Genomic DNA, 16,720 nt, shown 5'->3' on the forward strand with positions numbered 1-16,720 from the left:
CCAGCTATTTCATGCTCTATTGACATTGTGGCAAGTCCAACAAGTCTCTCTTGCACCATTCTTGATATGTTTTTTTTATCAATTTTAACTTTGAAAAGCTACATTCCCCACTAGCTAAGGAAAGTGGCAAAGTTAAAAGACTACATAGAGTTATAAAAGTGTTTGGAAACTGTCTGTGAGTTTATTTTCACAAACAAACTTCAGTACTTCTTCAGGAGTGGAATGTTTCTTAAGTCGTCTTGAAAAAGCCTAAAGCTCACTACAGAAATCTGTAGCATCAATGTCTTTTAAATTTTCATGAGTTAATGCCTAATCCAGTTTTATACAAAATTTTCCTATATGTTTTGCTGTTTTCTTTTGCAAGCTGTGGATATCATATAGAAAGCCAATTACTGACTCTAGCTGCTGCATCTGTTGAAATCTTTTGCAACCAGGTGCATAGCAGCATTAAGGACTGTGAAGCAGAAATTCACTTTGAACCTTTGTTTTGGGTTCTGAATGGGTGTGTCTCATCCTTCATATGAAAATTGCTGTTTCTTTGGCCGAATGCGAACTGGTTCTGGTTCAAATTCTGCCAGAAAGTCTATTTCTTCAGCAAGCTCGAGAGAATCTCCCAGTGTTCTTTCGAACCCTTCATCACTTCTGAATTCCTCCAGAATAGTTTTAGTTTGCTTCAGTTTTTGAATAGCAAAATGTATGTTTAAGTTCTTTTCTTGAAGCTGCTTACTAGTGAGGTTAATCTTGACAAGGATATTATACCGCAAAATGAGTGAAGTCACAAATTTGAACTTGGAAAGGCCATTTGCAAGAGCTTCTGCATCTGAATGTGCCACATTGCCAGATGATCCAGTAAAGGTAGTATCATCAGAAATTTCAGTTATGGCATCATAAATGTTTCCAAGTTCATACCGAAGAGGCTTCAAAGCATAAGTGTGACTCTCCCATCTTGTCTGACTAAGTGGTTTTATAGTTAGAGAACTCACATGGTGAGTCAGAATCTTCCAGTGGTGTGTTGAGTCTGAGAAAAACACATAAACACTTTGCACCATGTCAAAGAAACTGCTTGCTTCCAAACAGGATCTAGCAGCAGCAGCAGAGGAAGTGCAAGGAATGAAAAAGGCCCTAGGATTGATTTCCATCATTCTCCTTTGCACACCATTGTTTTCACCCTTCATAATACTCCCATTATCATAGCCTTGGCCACGTAAGTTTTCAACAAATAATGACATTGTTTCAAGCTCTTGTAGAATAGTTTCAGTTATAAATGCGCCAGTCATCTCCTTCAGTGGTATGAAACCCCCAGAAATGTTCCTTTATGAGCACTTAAACATTATCTTTATCTGCAGACTTTTCCATATCCACAAAATGAATGATCATCATTTGTTCAACATGACTCACATCTGGTGTACTGGTGAATATTATTGAAAAGTATTTTGCAGAATGGGCAGCTTCTACAAATTTCTTTTTAATGGCATTTGCTAGGATTTGAATCAGTTCATTCTGCATATTATTTCCTAGGTAATGAACCTGTGTTTCATGATCAGTTGATAACATTTATGTAGATGCTCTTATATGACTGGAACAAACAAAGGTAGATATTTAACAAATATTAAAAAGTTTCCATTACCTGGAGTGTATAATTTTTCATTTCTACCACATCCGTGGAATGTTAACTTTTGCCCACTGAGAACTCTGGCTGAAGCAATCAGAGGCACTAATATTTGTTGCCAATATTCTTCTTTTTCCTTGATTACACATAAATTTTCTTCACTGATAGTTTTTCTTTTTTTTCAATCATAATTCAAGTTCTTTTCAATTTTGAAAGCATTTCATATGTTCTGTACTTTTCATGTGAAGAGAGAATTGAAGATTTGTTTTTCCAGTGCTTCGAACCATTTTCAGTCAGTGATGTACCAATTGCTTGATTTTTAAAATCTATAGCAAAAGCAAAACACAGAGTCCTTTGATACTGAATATTGTAACCAGTTTTGATGAATTTCTTCCCCATTAGTGAGTTTTCTCTTGTAATGCTGAGCAAATAATTTTCTTTTATTTGAAATTCAATAATGGCAAGTGCAAAGTACACCACTGAGGAAAATTCAAATGCACAACCACAAAATTGGGAAAACTAGCTAAGTGATGGTACCGCTGAAAAGAATCTTGGGGTTATAGTGGATCACAAATTGAATATGAGCCAGCAATGTGATGCATTTACAAAAAAATGGCTAATATCATTCTGGGGTTTATTAACATGAGAGGCAATTATTAGACATGAGAGGTAATTGTTCTACTCCACTCAGCACTGGTGAGACCCCAGCTGGAGTACTGTATCCAGCTCTGCATACCACATTTCAGAAAAGATGTGGATAAATTGGAGAGTTCAGGGGAAAGCAACAAAATACAAAAAATAAAAGTTTCAGAAAACCTGTCTAATGAGGAAAGGTTTAAAAATCTGATCATGTTTAGTCTTGAGAAAAGAAAGACTGGGGGTAAGGGAAAGAGTATGTTTGAAAACAGTCTTTAAATATGTTAAGGGCTGTTATTGAAGAAGATTGTGAACAAGTGTTCTTCATAGCCATTGAAGGTAGGACAATAGTAATAGGATGAAATGGGAGTAATAGTAATAGGATGAAATTTAATAGTGAAAAGTGCAAGGTCATGCACTTAGGGATTAATAATAAGAACTTTAGATATAGATTGGAGACGCATCAGTTGGAAGCAACAGAGGAGGAGAAGTACCTTGGGGTATTGGTAGACCACAGGATGACTATGAGCCGCCAATGTGATATGGCCGTTAAAAAAGCTAATGCGGTTTTAGGATGCATCAGGTGAGGTATTTCCAGCAAAGATAAGGAGGTATTAGTACCGTTATATAAGGCGCTGGTGAGACCCCACCTGGAATACTGTGTGCAGTTCTGGTCTCCCATGTTTAAGAAGGATGAATTCAAACTAGAACAGGTTCAGAGCCAGGCTACTAGGATGATCTGAGGAATGGAAAACCTGCCTTATGAAAGGAGACTCAAAGAGCTTGGCTTATTTAGTCTAGCCAAAAGAAGGCTGAGGGGGGATATGCTTGCTCTTTATAAATATATCAGAGGGATTAATATTAGAGAGGGAGAGGAATTATTTAAGCTTAGTACCAATGTAGATACAAGAACAAATGGGTATAAACTGGACACTAGGAAGTTTAGACTTGAAATTAGATGAAGGTTTCTAACCATTAGAGGAGTGAAGTTCTGGAACAGCCTTCCAAGGAGTGTAGTGGGGGCAAAAGACATATCTGGCTTTAAGACTAAGCTTGATAAGTTTATGGAAGGGATGGTATGACAGGAGAGCCTAATTTTGGCAATTGACCTTTGACTATTGCCAGATAAGTATGCCCAGTGGTTGGTGATGGGATGTTGGATGGGATGGGATCTGAGCTACTGCAGAGAATTCTTTTCTGAGTGCTGGCTGGTGAGTCTTGCTCACATGCTCAGGGTTTAGCTGATAGCCATATTTGGGGTTGGGAAGGAATTTTCCTCCAGGGCAGATTGGCAGAGGCCCTGGAGGTTTTTCACCTTCCCCTGCAGCGTTGGGCATGGGTCACTTGCTGGTGGATTCTCTGCAGCTTGAGGTCTTCAAACCACAATTTGAAGACTTCAATAACTCAGACATAGGTTAGAGGTTTGTTATAGAAGTGGATGGGTAGGGTTCTGTGGCCTGCTTTGTGCAGGGGGTCAGACTAGATGATCAATTGGTCCCTTCTGACCCTAGAATCTAAGAATCTATGAATCTAGGACAAGAAGAAGCAGGCTTAATCTGCAGCAAAGGAGATTTAGGTTAGAAGTTAGGAAAAGCTTTCTAACTCTCAGGGTATTTAAGCTCTGGAAGAGGCTTCCAAGACAGGTTGTGGGATTCCCATCACTGGAGGATTCTAAGAACAGGCTGGACAAAAGGATGGCCTGAATATTCCTTCCGGACCTACATTTCTAATACTCTTAGCCTCCTTTCAAAAGCCTGATGTTACCTGTGCTGTTCCAAAAGCAGATCAGGGACCTACTGCGACCTAGAGAGTCCCATTCTGGTATCTAGTTCCCTTCATGCTTCCTGAAGGGACTAATTAGCACCAACTCTTTGGCTGTCCCAGATTACTTAACCCTCCAAACCAGTTTATCTCTGCTGTTTAGCATTTTGGTGTCTCTATTGTGCTCGCCACAAAACTGGCCAGAATTTCAATGTATCCTGCTTCAGCAGGACCTCCCTGAACACAGATGATGATTCAGGGTCCTTCTTGGAACCCCTTCTAGTTTGTCTATGTTATTCTGGTAAGACAGTATGCAGCCTTGTTACAGACAAGAAATGGAGGCAGATAAAATATGAATTTACTTGCCCCAAGACCCCCCAGTGATGGAGCATGGAACTGATCTCTTCTGAAAGAAACCTAATGCATTACCCACAAGCGTATTTTAAGTTTTCCCACATTGAAGGAAGGAATGATGTATCATTTTAGGTTTCCTGCATAATTGATATCTTGCCTGCATTTTAGGGCTTTATCACACATTGCATCCTTTGTTTAGACTTGGAGAAATACAAGATATGCTATTGGATTAAGCAATTGATGGCTTTATGCCATATACCAGTACAAGCTTTGGGAGAAGGATAACTCAGTGGTTTGAGCACTGGCTTGCTAAACCAAGAATTGTGAGCTCAGCCCTTGAGGGGACCACTTAGGGATCTGGGGCTGAATCTGTACTTGGTCCTGCTAGTGAGAGATATGCATATGTCCATTTATTATTAAGTTGCATGTGCATGAGTGTCTAAATTGCTCCATGACCTAGCGGAATTTCCTGACCAGGACTGTTTTGCACTTCATTGCTTTCAACAATACAGAACTCTTTAATGTAACAGTGTAATTATCACACTAATCCTTTCAAATGCATCTGATAGCTATATTTACCATAGAATATCAGGGTTAGAAGGAACCTCAGGAAGTCATTTAGTCCAACCCTCTGCTCAAAGCAGGACCCACCCCCAGACAGATTTTTGCCGCAGATCCCTTAATGCCCCTGTCAAAGTTCCTTCCCCACTCTGAACTCTAGGGTACAGATGTGGGGACCTTCATGAGAACAGCTAAGCTTAATTATCATCTTAGATTTGGTTTCACTGCCACCACCCAAATTATTTATGAGTCATAACTCTGTCTATCTTCCTCCCTCAGAATATCTCCCTCCCAAATACTATAACCTTTCCCTGGGTAGCCTTGAGAGACATCTCCACCAATTTCCTGGTGAACACTGATCCATACCCTTGGATTGTAAAACAAGGAGAAATTTTGAATCTGCTGCATACTAAATTCATTGGCTGACCCCTGGTTCTTCTGTTATGTGAAGGGGTAAATAACATTTCCTTATTCACTTTCTCCACACCAGTCTTGCTTTTATGAACTTCTATCATATGCCCCCTTAGTCGTATCTTTGCTAAATTGAACAGTCCTAGACTTTTTAGTCTCTACTCATATGGAATGTGCTCCATAATTTAATAGATTTTGATGCCCTTATCTGTATTTTTCCCAATTCTGATATATATTTTCTAAGATAGGGTGACCAGAACTGCATGCACTATTCAAGGTACGGGCATACCATGCCTTTATATAATAGGATTATGATATTTCCTGTCTTATTTCTATCCCTTTCTTAATGGTCCCAATATAGTGTTAACTTTTTTGACTGCCAGTGCACATCGAATGGATGTTCTCAGAGAACTATCCACAATGATTCCAAGATCTCTTTCTTGAGTGGTAGAGCTAATTTAGACCCTATCATTTTGTATGTACAGTTGGGGTTACATTTTCTAATGTGCATTACTTTGCACTTACCAGCACTGAATTTCATCTGTCATTTTGTTGCCCAGCCATCCAGTTTTGTGAGACCTCTTTGAAACTCTTCTCAGTTGGCTTTGGGCTTACCTATCCTGAATAATTTTATATCATCTGCAAACTTGGCCACCTCACTGTTTACCCCTTTTTTTCCAGATCATTCATGAATATGTTGAAAAGCAATGATCCTAGTGCAGGTCCCTGGAAGACTCCACGATTTACCTCTCTTCACTGTGAAAAATGACCATTTATTCTTAAGATAACATAAGAACAGACAAAAGGTCCATCTATCCCAGTATCCTGTCTTCTGACAGTGATGAATGCCAAGTGTCCCAGAGGGAATAAACAGACCAGGTTATCATCAAGTGATCCATCCCCTGTTGCTCATTCCCAGCTTCTGGGAAACAGAGACTGGGGACACCATCTCTGCCCATCCAGACTAATAGTCATTGATGGACCTATCCTCCATGAATTTATGTAGTTCTTCTTTGAACCTTTTCCAATTCCAATATATCTGTTTTGAGATGGGGTAACCAGATCTGCACACATTATTCAAGATGTGGGTGTATCATGGATTTATATAGAGGCAATATGATATGTTTTGTCTTATTACCTTTCCCTTTCCTAACAATTCTCGACATTCTGTTAGCTTTTTTGATTGCCTCTGCACATTGATTGGATGTTTTCAGGTAACTTATCCATAACTCCAATATCTCTTTCTTGAGTGGTAACAGCTAATTTAAATCTAATCAATTTTTATATATAGTAGGGATTATTTTTTCCAATGTGCATTACTTTGCATTTATCAATATTGAATTTCATCTGCCACTTTGTTGCCCAGTCACTAAGTTTTGTGAGGTCCTTTGTAATTCTTCTCAGTCTGCTTTGGACTTAACTATCTTGAGTGGTTTTGTATCATCTGCAATTTTTTCCACCCCACTGTTTACCCGTTTTTCCAGATCATTTATGAATATGTTGAATAGGACTGGTCCCACTGCAGACCCCTGAGGGCACCACTATTTACCTTTCTCCATCCTGAAAACTGACCATTTATTCTTATCCTTTTTTTCTATCTTTTAACCAGTTACCAACTGATGAGAGCATCTTCATTTTTATCCCATGACAGATTGCTTTGCTTAAGAGCCTTTAGTGAGGAACTTTGTCAAAGGCTTTCTGAAATTCTAAGTACACTATATCTACTGGATCCCTTTTGTCCACATACTTGTTGACCACCTCAAAGAATTCTACTAGTTTAGTGAGGTATGATTTCCCTTTACAAAAAAAATGTTGACTTTCCCCTAACAAATAGTGTTCAACCTATGTGTCTGACAATTTTGTTCTTTACTATAGTTTCAACCAGTGTGCTCAGTACTGAAGTCAGGCTTACCAGCCTGTAATTGCCAGGATCGCCTCTAGAGACGTTTTTAAAAATTAGTGTCACATTAGCTATCCTCCAGTCATGTGGTACAGAAGCTTATTGAAATGATAGGTTATAGACGAAAGTTTGTAGTTCTCAATTTCACATTGGAGTTCATTTAGAACTCTTTGGTGAATATCATCTGTTTCTGGGGAATTATTACTCTTTAGTTTATCAATTTGTTCCAAAACCTCCTCTAATGACACTTCTATTTGGGATAGTTCCTCAAATATGTCACCTAAAAAGAATGGTTCTGTTTCAGGAATATATCTCACATCCTCTGCTGTGAAGACTGATGCAAAGAATGAATTTAATTTTTCTGCAATGGCCTTATCATCCTTCAGTGCTTCTTTAGAATCTCGAATGCCCAGTGGGCCCACTGGTTATTTAGCAGGCTTCCTGCTTCTCTTCTGATGTATTCAAAAAATTATTACTTTTTGAGTCTTTGCCTAGTTCTTCAAATTCTTTTTTGGCCTTACTAATTAAATTTTTGCACTTCATTTGCCAGAGTTTATGCTGCTTTCTATTTTCCTCACTGGGATTTAACTTCCACTTTTTAAAGGATGCATTTTTGCTTCTCACTGATTCTTTTACTTTGTTCTTTAGCTGCAGATAATTCTGTTCTTTTCTCCAGTTCCAGTCATCATACCACACATAACTCAGGAAGCCTCTAATAAACGTTCCTCAATGTTTACTTCTCCTGTGAAAAGTGGCTTTCTGCAAGTGACACTGTGGAGTTCCAATCTTATTGTCTCTTAGCTACTTCAGAGAAAATTTGCATAGGTAAAAATAAAAAGAAGCTGCTGATTCTCACAAAAAACTCTTTCCCCTCCCCATTACCATCCCTAAAGTCTCATCTTGGGATTTCATAGACTTAATGACCAAAGAAACAAAAATGTGCATGCTTCCTGCATAAATGACCTGAAGTCGGTGCTTACCTACAGATCACTGAAAATTACCTGACTACATTTCTTATGGCCAAACAGAGAATGGTCCCAACAAATAATATATTTATACACACACACACCTCTGGTGCTTTAAAAGGTCTAATGAAACAAAGCTGAGGAAAAATCTGAGCAAAATTTATTGTGATGAAAAATTCAGAGAGAAAAAAATGTTATTTAGAACTAGGAATTGTTTTTAAAAAAGTTTAAACGGTGGCCCAAAAGCCACCATTTCACATATTTGAGAAAAGACAATGTTGGTAAGAGCCCATTCTGGTGAAGGGAGGAAGTTTAAGAAGCAGTTAAAATATACAAAACATATATTATATTAAAATATACAAACATACAAACACTATCCTAAACAACTGGAAACCTAAGAAAGGAGCAGCAGATGCTGTCAAATAGGTTGAGGAGGTGAACAAGGAAGATAGTGGTGATTGTATTCTGAGCCAAATATTAAATAAGACATACTGTATTTTTTTCCACTATTTTCCTCAGGGCTGTTTTCATTTCCTTGTTTTTCAGGCTGTAAATGACGGGGTTTAGCATGGGGGTCAGGATGCTGTAGTGGATAGAGACCAGCTCATCTAAAACAAATGAAGTGACTGAGCTGGGTTTCACGTACTGGAAAATAACTGTCATGTACAATAAACCCACCACGATAAGGTGGGAGCTGCAGGTAGAGAAGGCTTTACAACGGTCCTCCGCAGAGCGGATCCTCAGGATGGTGGAGATGATGAACATGTAGGAGACCAGGATGAGGAGGAAGGAGCTGAAACCAAATATAACAGCAGAAGAAAGAAGAGCTATTTTATTGATGAATGTTAGAAGGGAAGCTTCAGCTGTGATCACTGGAGGGTCATTAACATATTGCCAAGGCAAGTAACAAAAACCTGTTTTACTTTTTTTTTAAGTAAGTCACTTTACAGTAACCAAAGATTCCAAGCTGTTTTTCCCCCCTCAGATAGCTAAGGTAGACCAGGGGGAAAATGTCAGACAATGAAAAAAAAAAAACATCCAACAGCAGCTGGAATTAGCCAAACTCAAGGCTGAGGAGAGCCAAAAAGAGGAATATTTGGAGGTGTGGGGTAATGAGAAAATCCCATGAGAATAAACTCAGTCACAAAAGGAAAATGACAGACAGATGACTAGAGATGAGGCTGCCTACCAGAGAAAAGAGAAAGCCAAGGAGGCTGCCCACAAAAGAGCTTTGGAGGCAGAAAATGCAAGGGAAAAAGCTGCCCACCAAAGATCTATGGAGATCCAGAGGGAGGCCCATAAGCAAATTTCTGCAAGTTATTATTAAAAGTTTTAATCTCTTAATAACAATGGAAGGTAAATAGGTTTTTTTTAAGCTCTAGTACTATATGAACTTGGCTTTATTATGGTACTTGGCTGCTCGAGCTATATTGATGTGAAAAACAGCTGTTCAATAAGGACTTTGTCTAAAATCTGAGTTGTTACACTATTGGGTGAACAGGTTTTTTTTAATGGGATATTCACAAGTGCTTGAGCAGGTTGGGTACCTGGGGCAAGAGTTTGAAACATGAGTTAGCATATGGGGCCAGATTTTTTATTTAAGCACTCAGTAAGATTTTCAAAAATATCTGGGGACTAGATTTACAAGAGGATTTAGGCATCTAACTGCCAATTTAGGCACTAAAACCCAGAATCAGGCCTCACTGGGAATCACAAACCCCCTGAGCAGCCAGCGCCAAACACTATAGCGACCTTTGTCTGGCACTATGTTTTTGCATTTGTGACCCTTCTGCTATCTGGAGACAGCAACAACAAGAGCTGGATTCAATGTCCAGGGTCCCTCTCACCAATATAACACAACCCCTCCTCCCCACACTAACCGGGGAATATTAAACACACACACACATACATGCACGGGTGCCTCTAGGAGGCAACACTTCCCCACTCACAAGTACTGAGCCTGTGTACAGCAGAGAAAAATTTAATGAAAAGAGAAAAGGAACCCGGCATTAGTTTGGGAAAACCCCAAAACCATGATTCAAATATATCCGACCATGAGCAAAACTCCCTCTCAGGGGGACTCTGAGCAGTGTCATTTGCCTCCATATCTCTCACCTTATGGTGTGAAAAGCCAACAGACACAGGTACCTTTAAGATGCCACTTCCCTCTCCCTCTACTGCCCCTCCCCTCACAGCTGCTGTGCTTGACCTGTGGAGATAGTTCAGAGGTGTATTCACATGAGTTCACCTGCCAGCAGAGCAGTTGGAGGGCAAAGAGGGTGAAATGTCCAGCAATGTCTCAGCTGCCGTTCACCACTGCAACTGACTCACAATTGATGCTATGCACTCTGCTTTGCTACCTGCTGACACCCCTGTGCCCTCGTTCATCGTGCCTTCATTCGGTCCATCGCGCCATAGTATGCTCTGTCACTGATGTCCCTACACCCTCACGTTCCGCTGATACCTGTCTCTCTACTGTGACCTCTGTGAATATGTCTCCTGGGGTTTCACTCAGCTCTCAGTGATTTCAGCTCTCAGCCCAGTGAACCATGCTGCTAGTGAAGGCTGGGCTGTCTCCTCCACAGAACTGTTGCCTCACAGCCAATCTAAGCACTTAGACTTGATTATCAATTATTTCAGCTCTAGTGGTCACTTAAAAAAACAAACTCTCAATGGAGCCTAATCAGCTCTGCCTTTAGACAGGGGAATGGAGCAGATCAAATGGCTCCTATGACTCTTATGCAAAGCTCTCACCATCATGCAGAAACACCTGTCCTCACTCTCTCTCTCCCTTTTTTCACTGTGATCTGGCATCTGGGCCCCCTGCCTAGTGAGTTCAGTCCAGTTGAGGGTGATCCCTTCAGTCTGGACAGGCTAATCACAGTTCTGCTTCCCTTTATTTGTACAATCATAATGTAACCCTTCTGCCAGGCTGAATATATAGCAGCAAGGGCCGGGTTCAATACATAGGGGTCCCTTCCCTACAATGTAATGCAAAACCAGCTTGAGCCCCCACCCAGTGATCTGGGAAAACCTTACACACATCCCTGGGCACCTCAACGAGGCAATACTTCCCATCTCACAAGCACAGAGTATAGCAGAAAATGTTTAATAACATGAAGTAAACAAGCATTAAATTAGGAAAACACCTCAACTGGAGTTCATAGACCAAACCATAAGCAAAGACCCACCCCAGGAAATTGGATCGTGTCCTCTTCCCTGAGCTCTTGAGTCCCGCAACCCCAAAATCACCCCAAGCCTCCAAAGTCCAATACCCCAAATGTCCCTAGAGTCCAGCAACCCAAAGATCACCCAGAGTCCCAAAAGTCCCGCAACCCAAAAGTCTCTGTCCCAGGTCAGTGCAGTCCCAGAGTTCAAGAGTCTATCTTCAGGGATTTTCCCCCTGCCAGCCTGGGTAGAAAGGAGCACCTTACATGGTCTGGGGACGACTGCCCTGCATCTCCGTGGGATTCTGCTTCTGCCTTCTGCATGAACTGCTAAGCTCGGCTCCGTGCCGCTCTGCCAGCTGCTCTGCTCCACCAGCTGTCCCGTGATCCGCTCCAGCCATTCCTGCAAACTGCTCGGTTCCGCTCGCTCCGTGGGCTGCTCCAACCATCCCACAAGCTGCTTTGCTCTGCCGGCTGCTCTGTTCCACCAGCTGTCCTGTGATCTGCTCCAGCCATCCCTGCAAACTGCTTAGCTCTGCTTGCTCCGTGGGCACTCCAACTATCCTACAAACTGCTCTGCTCCGCCAGCTGCTCTACTCCGCAATATAGCTTCATGCTCCCCTACTAGTTAGCACAGCTCTTTAGAGATTTCACTTCTTAGTGAGTTCAGCTCAGAAACCTGTAACTTAGATTCCTAAGGGAATCAAAAATCAGCTCTACTATTCAACAGTGGAGAAAGAAGAAGGTGCAACTGATGCTTCTGGCTCACACAAGGAGCCTATTCCCTTGTCAAGAGAGTACCACGCAATTGATGGTGAGATTCCCTGTCACAAAACAGTTTCACAGTTCCTCATCCACACAATCAGGGTGACAACACTCCACTTCTCCCACTCCAACAACAAAGAAAATGGAGATCCCACAGCTGCCAAAGCAACCATCCAAGGCTGCTGTGGGCTACGCAAGGTGGGGTGGGTGTGCCTATTGTGATGAACTGGGAAAGTTCTTAATGTTTTCTCTGAGTACTGTGTTGGTGCCTCAGTGTCCCCATGGCAGTTCTTAAGTATCTGGCAGAGCAAAGGGCCAGTGCACCTAAATGCCTGACACTCTGTCTCCTGGCAACTGATGGCCTGGGCCCCTCCTCTGCAAAGGTGCCAGCTGAAGGTGTTGGAGACAAAGGGATCAGGTGACCTCCTGGCCTGGGAAAGGGGCTGAGCAGAGAGGAGGGACTGGGAGGGGGGGTTAGTCTGGAGCTGGCTGGGGTCAAGGGTGGAGGGCAGACCTGGGGGTCTGGCTCACTGCCCCCCAGAATGGACCCAGCCGAGGGGTCCGGTTCGCTGTATCTACAAGCTCTGTTTTAGACCCTGTTCCTGTCATCAAATAAACCTCTGTGTTACTGGCTGGCTGAGAGTCACGTCTGACTGCAAAGTAGGGGTGCCGAACCCAGTGGCTTCCCCAGGACCCCGCTGGGGTGGACTCGCTGTGGGAAGTGCACAGAGGGGCAGAGGATGCTGAATGCTCCAAGGAGAGACCCAGGAGGTGAAGCTGTGTGAGCTTCTTGCCCTGAACAAGTCTGCTCCAAGGGAGAGGAGGCTCCCCAAAGTCCTGCCTGGCTTGGTGGGGAGCAGTTCCAGAGCATCGCCCGGTGACTCCGTGACACCTATGTAAACACGATCAGCCCCTGAAATTCTTTTCCACATTTGCCATAATTTACATCCTGACTGTTTACAAGAATAACATTTACTGAACCCTGCATTCAATACTAAAGTGATTTTTAACCCAACACCAGACAACATCAATCACTTTGGCAACGCAACCCTGTCTGCTGAATCCCTATACAGAGTAGTGGGTCTTCATGTAAACACAGTATGATCCTGAAGCCTTTTCCCTCCAGCTCAGGGAAGAGCTCATTCAGACTTTGCTTACTGTAGTAAAAATTCCCCAGCACCTCTGCTGCTGCATCTGAGCATGCACACTGCTGCTCCAGTCAAGGTGTCCAGAGCAATGCAAGAACTGGGAGAAGACAGATGTCCTATGTCTATGCCAACACTTTGTCTCTCCTCTTTCTTATATCTCTCCATTTATCATTAGTCTAGGAAGAGTCTGTCTACAGTGCTGTGGGACTGTGACCAAAAAGACAGATAAGAGCAACCCCTTAAAGAGACAGACCCTGGTTTGCCAGATGTAGGTGTGGCTAATCACCCTGACTGCTGTGCCTGGGTTTCTTTAGGCTGAGGTTGCAAGTGCGAGTTAGCACAGGAATCAAAAGCAGCACTGCCAATCTTTGCTGTCTTTTTCTGTCTCTTTTCATGCATATTTGTCTTGTTTCAGGGTCGGACTCCAACAACAGCAGGTCATGGCCATCAAAACTGATGTTTTCTCTTTTCTAAGATTATCTTTAAGACCATTAAAAAAACAGCCTCCAAACAGAGGTTTTGCATATGAAAGTCTGTATATATCTAAAAAGAAAGAGAATAAGGGAAATTGTTGCAATGAAAACCTTCTTTCATACATTATTTTAATAATATCTGAACTGTTTTTGTTTGCATGTTTCTTTTTTGGGACTTTAATAAAACGTTAAAAAAAGAAATTCAATGATGGATGTTATAGTAAGTCAGCAGCAATAAATGCACATGAAACCCATGATCTCAGTGAATTGTTTATTGTTGTTACAGTGAGCAATGGTTTGATTAATATCTTAGACATTGTTGGGATTGAGACATTACCTTACTAATACAACCTGTCTTTTTTAAAAAAATAATTAGATGATAGAATTTCTTGATCTGAGTCCATGACACGAGGACTGGAGACCTCCAGAACTCAGAAAAATATGTGTTTGAGAGGTTTCTGGCTTTTAAAGTCTGCTAAGGAAATAAGGCACAGAGAGAAAGTCAGTTTGATATTTTTTATCATATTTACTCATGGAGGCAGAGAAAGGAATGTTGTTATTCTGCGAGACTGTATTTTCAATAATGTAATCCACAATGAGACAGATTTTTATAAGTATTTCAGATCCTAAAGGGTTTTCCTGTAGCACCTAATATGCATTGAAATCAGTGCATATTAGGTGACAAGGTGATTTTGAAAATCCCACTGGGTATCTAAATAGCTTCAAAATTCTGACCCAACATGACAGCCCAGCTAGTGTGACTAGTACATTCCATGGGACCTTATCTCCAGCTAATGTAAATCACCATAGCCCCACTGCAGTCAGTGCAACACATTCCCACCTGGTGTAAATCATTGTAGTTCTATTCAAGTGAATGGATCATAATGCAAATTTATGTCTAATGAAGTTCATAGTTTTGCCACAATTTACGTCACTTTTGGACCTGGCTTAAAAGGAACTAAGCAGGTGATAATCAGGTTCACGCTTGGAAAAATTAACTTTTTGTGGTGAATGGAAAAATTCTCTTCATGGCCAATTTGACCTCCTTATTACGCACACTGTAGATCACAGGGTTCAGGGTGGGAGTGACTAGGGTGTACATTATGGCCACCTTCTTGCTTTTATCCAGTGGGTTACTGGAGGTCAGCTGGATGTAGGTGTAGAACATGGTGGAGTAGTACAAGGTGACTACAAGTAGGTGGGAGGAGCAGGTAGAGAAGGTTTTCTGCTTCCCTTTGGAGCTCTGGATTTTCAGGATGGTGATGATAATGAAGCTATAGGACACAATAGTCAGAAGGAAGTTCCCCATGACCAGGAATATGTCAGCCACGAACATCATGATTTCATTGATGTAGGTGGAGCTGCAGGACAGTGCCAGTATTGCTGGGAACTCACAGAAGAAATGCTGGATAAGGTTGGGCCCACAAAAATCCAAGTGCAGCACAAGCAATAGGTGGACAAATGAATTGATGGTAACAACAGCCCAGGTACTGACTGCTAAACGGATACAAATTTCCTTGTTCATGAATTTTACATAATGCAAAGGGTGGCAAATGGCTACATACCGGTCATATGACATGACAGTTAGCAACAGAAGCTCCATCACCAGTGATGATGTTAAGACAAAGAGCTGCATGATGCAGCCTGCAAGGGAGATGGTTTTCTTCTCCTGCAACAGGTTTTCCAGCATTTTAGGTACAACAGAGGAACTGAACAAAATATCAACCCGGGCTAAATTGGCAATGAACAAGTACATGGGAGTGTGAAGAGGTGGGTGGATAACAATAGCCACAATGATTGGGAAATTGCCCATGACGACTGCTGTATAAAGGCATAGGAATAGCCCAAAGAACAGCCCCTGGTGGTGAGGATGGTCAAAGAGCCCCTGCATGATGAACTCAGTCACTCTGGTGTGGTTACTATGTTCCATTGCTTGAGTGTTCCTTCTATAGCAACAAAGGTTAAAGTCTTGGTCAGGTATTGCATCAGAAACCACAGCAATATGAAAAAAAAAACAAAAAACAAGGAGTCCTTGTGGCACATTAGAGACTAACACATTTATTTGGGCATAAGCTTTTGTGGGCTATAACCCACTTCTGGATATAGCATGGTTTCAGTATAAACCACATATACAATATAGAAAAAATACAAAAAACATAAATGTGTTAGTCTCTAAGATGCCACAAGGTCTCCTAGTTGTTTTTGCTGCTACACGGCTAACCCTATGAGACCTATAGCAACATGTCAACTGAAGTATTGAGAGGGGTCGATGGGGGGAGGTGCACTGGATAGATAGATAGATAGATAGATAGATAGATAGATAGATAGATAGATAGATAGATAGATAGATAGATCTCTTGTCATACCGTGAACACTTAACACAGCATATAAACAAACTAAACTACAATAAATTATTTTAGCACAATAATCTGTCTCAGCAACTGAATCCATATTCTCCCAACATTTGAGTGGAGAAGGGAGACATGACACACTTGATGTGCTCAAATACAGGTTCATGAAGTCATCTGCGCTGTTTACAAACACTGCATATGATACAAGTTCACAATATGATCTTAAACATCATTCATACACCAATAGTCTTATTAATAACCAAGATTCCACTTTGTAAACTAATTTCACAAATTATATCTGTTGCAATATAGGAAGGTTTCAGTTCATATCATGCATACAATATTCAAAAGAAAAAAACATACCATGATAATATATATGTTTAGGTAAAATCAGGATGCAAAAAGTAAGGACTTGATTCCACTTTAACTCATACTAGTGTAAATTGCCGGCAATGGGAATGATTCTCATTCACTGGAATTACACTAGTATAAAACTTGTGTAAAGGAGTGGGGACTACTGCTCTCCAATATGTGTGTGTGTGTGTGTGTGTGTGTGTGTGTGTGTGTGTGTGTGTGTGTGTGTGTGTGTGTGTGTGTTGCTTTTTTATTAGGAATGATA

At 41.3% G+C, this 16,720-nt stretch overlaps 1 protein-coding gene across 1 annotated transcript; it reads right to left on the bottom strand.

Annotated features, from left to right (window-relative positions):
- Nucleotides 1-8,674: 8,674 nt before the first annotated feature.
- LOC115637898 (olfactory receptor 13G1-like) lies at nucleotides 8,675-15,680 on the bottom strand. The gene is made up of 2 exons (XM_030539490.1): nucleotides 14,750-15,680; nucleotides 8,675-9,069 (listed from the first exon to the last, which is right to left on the bottom strand). Exons 1-2 carry the CDS (start codon nucleotides 15,678-15,680, stop codon nucleotides 8,675-8,677), a joined length of 1,326 nt encoding a protein of 441 aa, XP_030395350.1.
- Nucleotides 15,681-16,720: the final 1,040 nt, after the last annotated feature.

This window comes from Gopherus evgoodei, chromosome 21 (assembly GCF_007399415.2).
Source record: "Gopherus evgoodei ecotype Sinaloan lineage chromosome 21, rGopEvg1_v1.p, whole genome shotgun sequence".
Lineage (NCBI taxonomy): Eukaryota > Metazoa > Chordata > Testudines > Testudinidae > Gopherus > Gopherus evgoodei.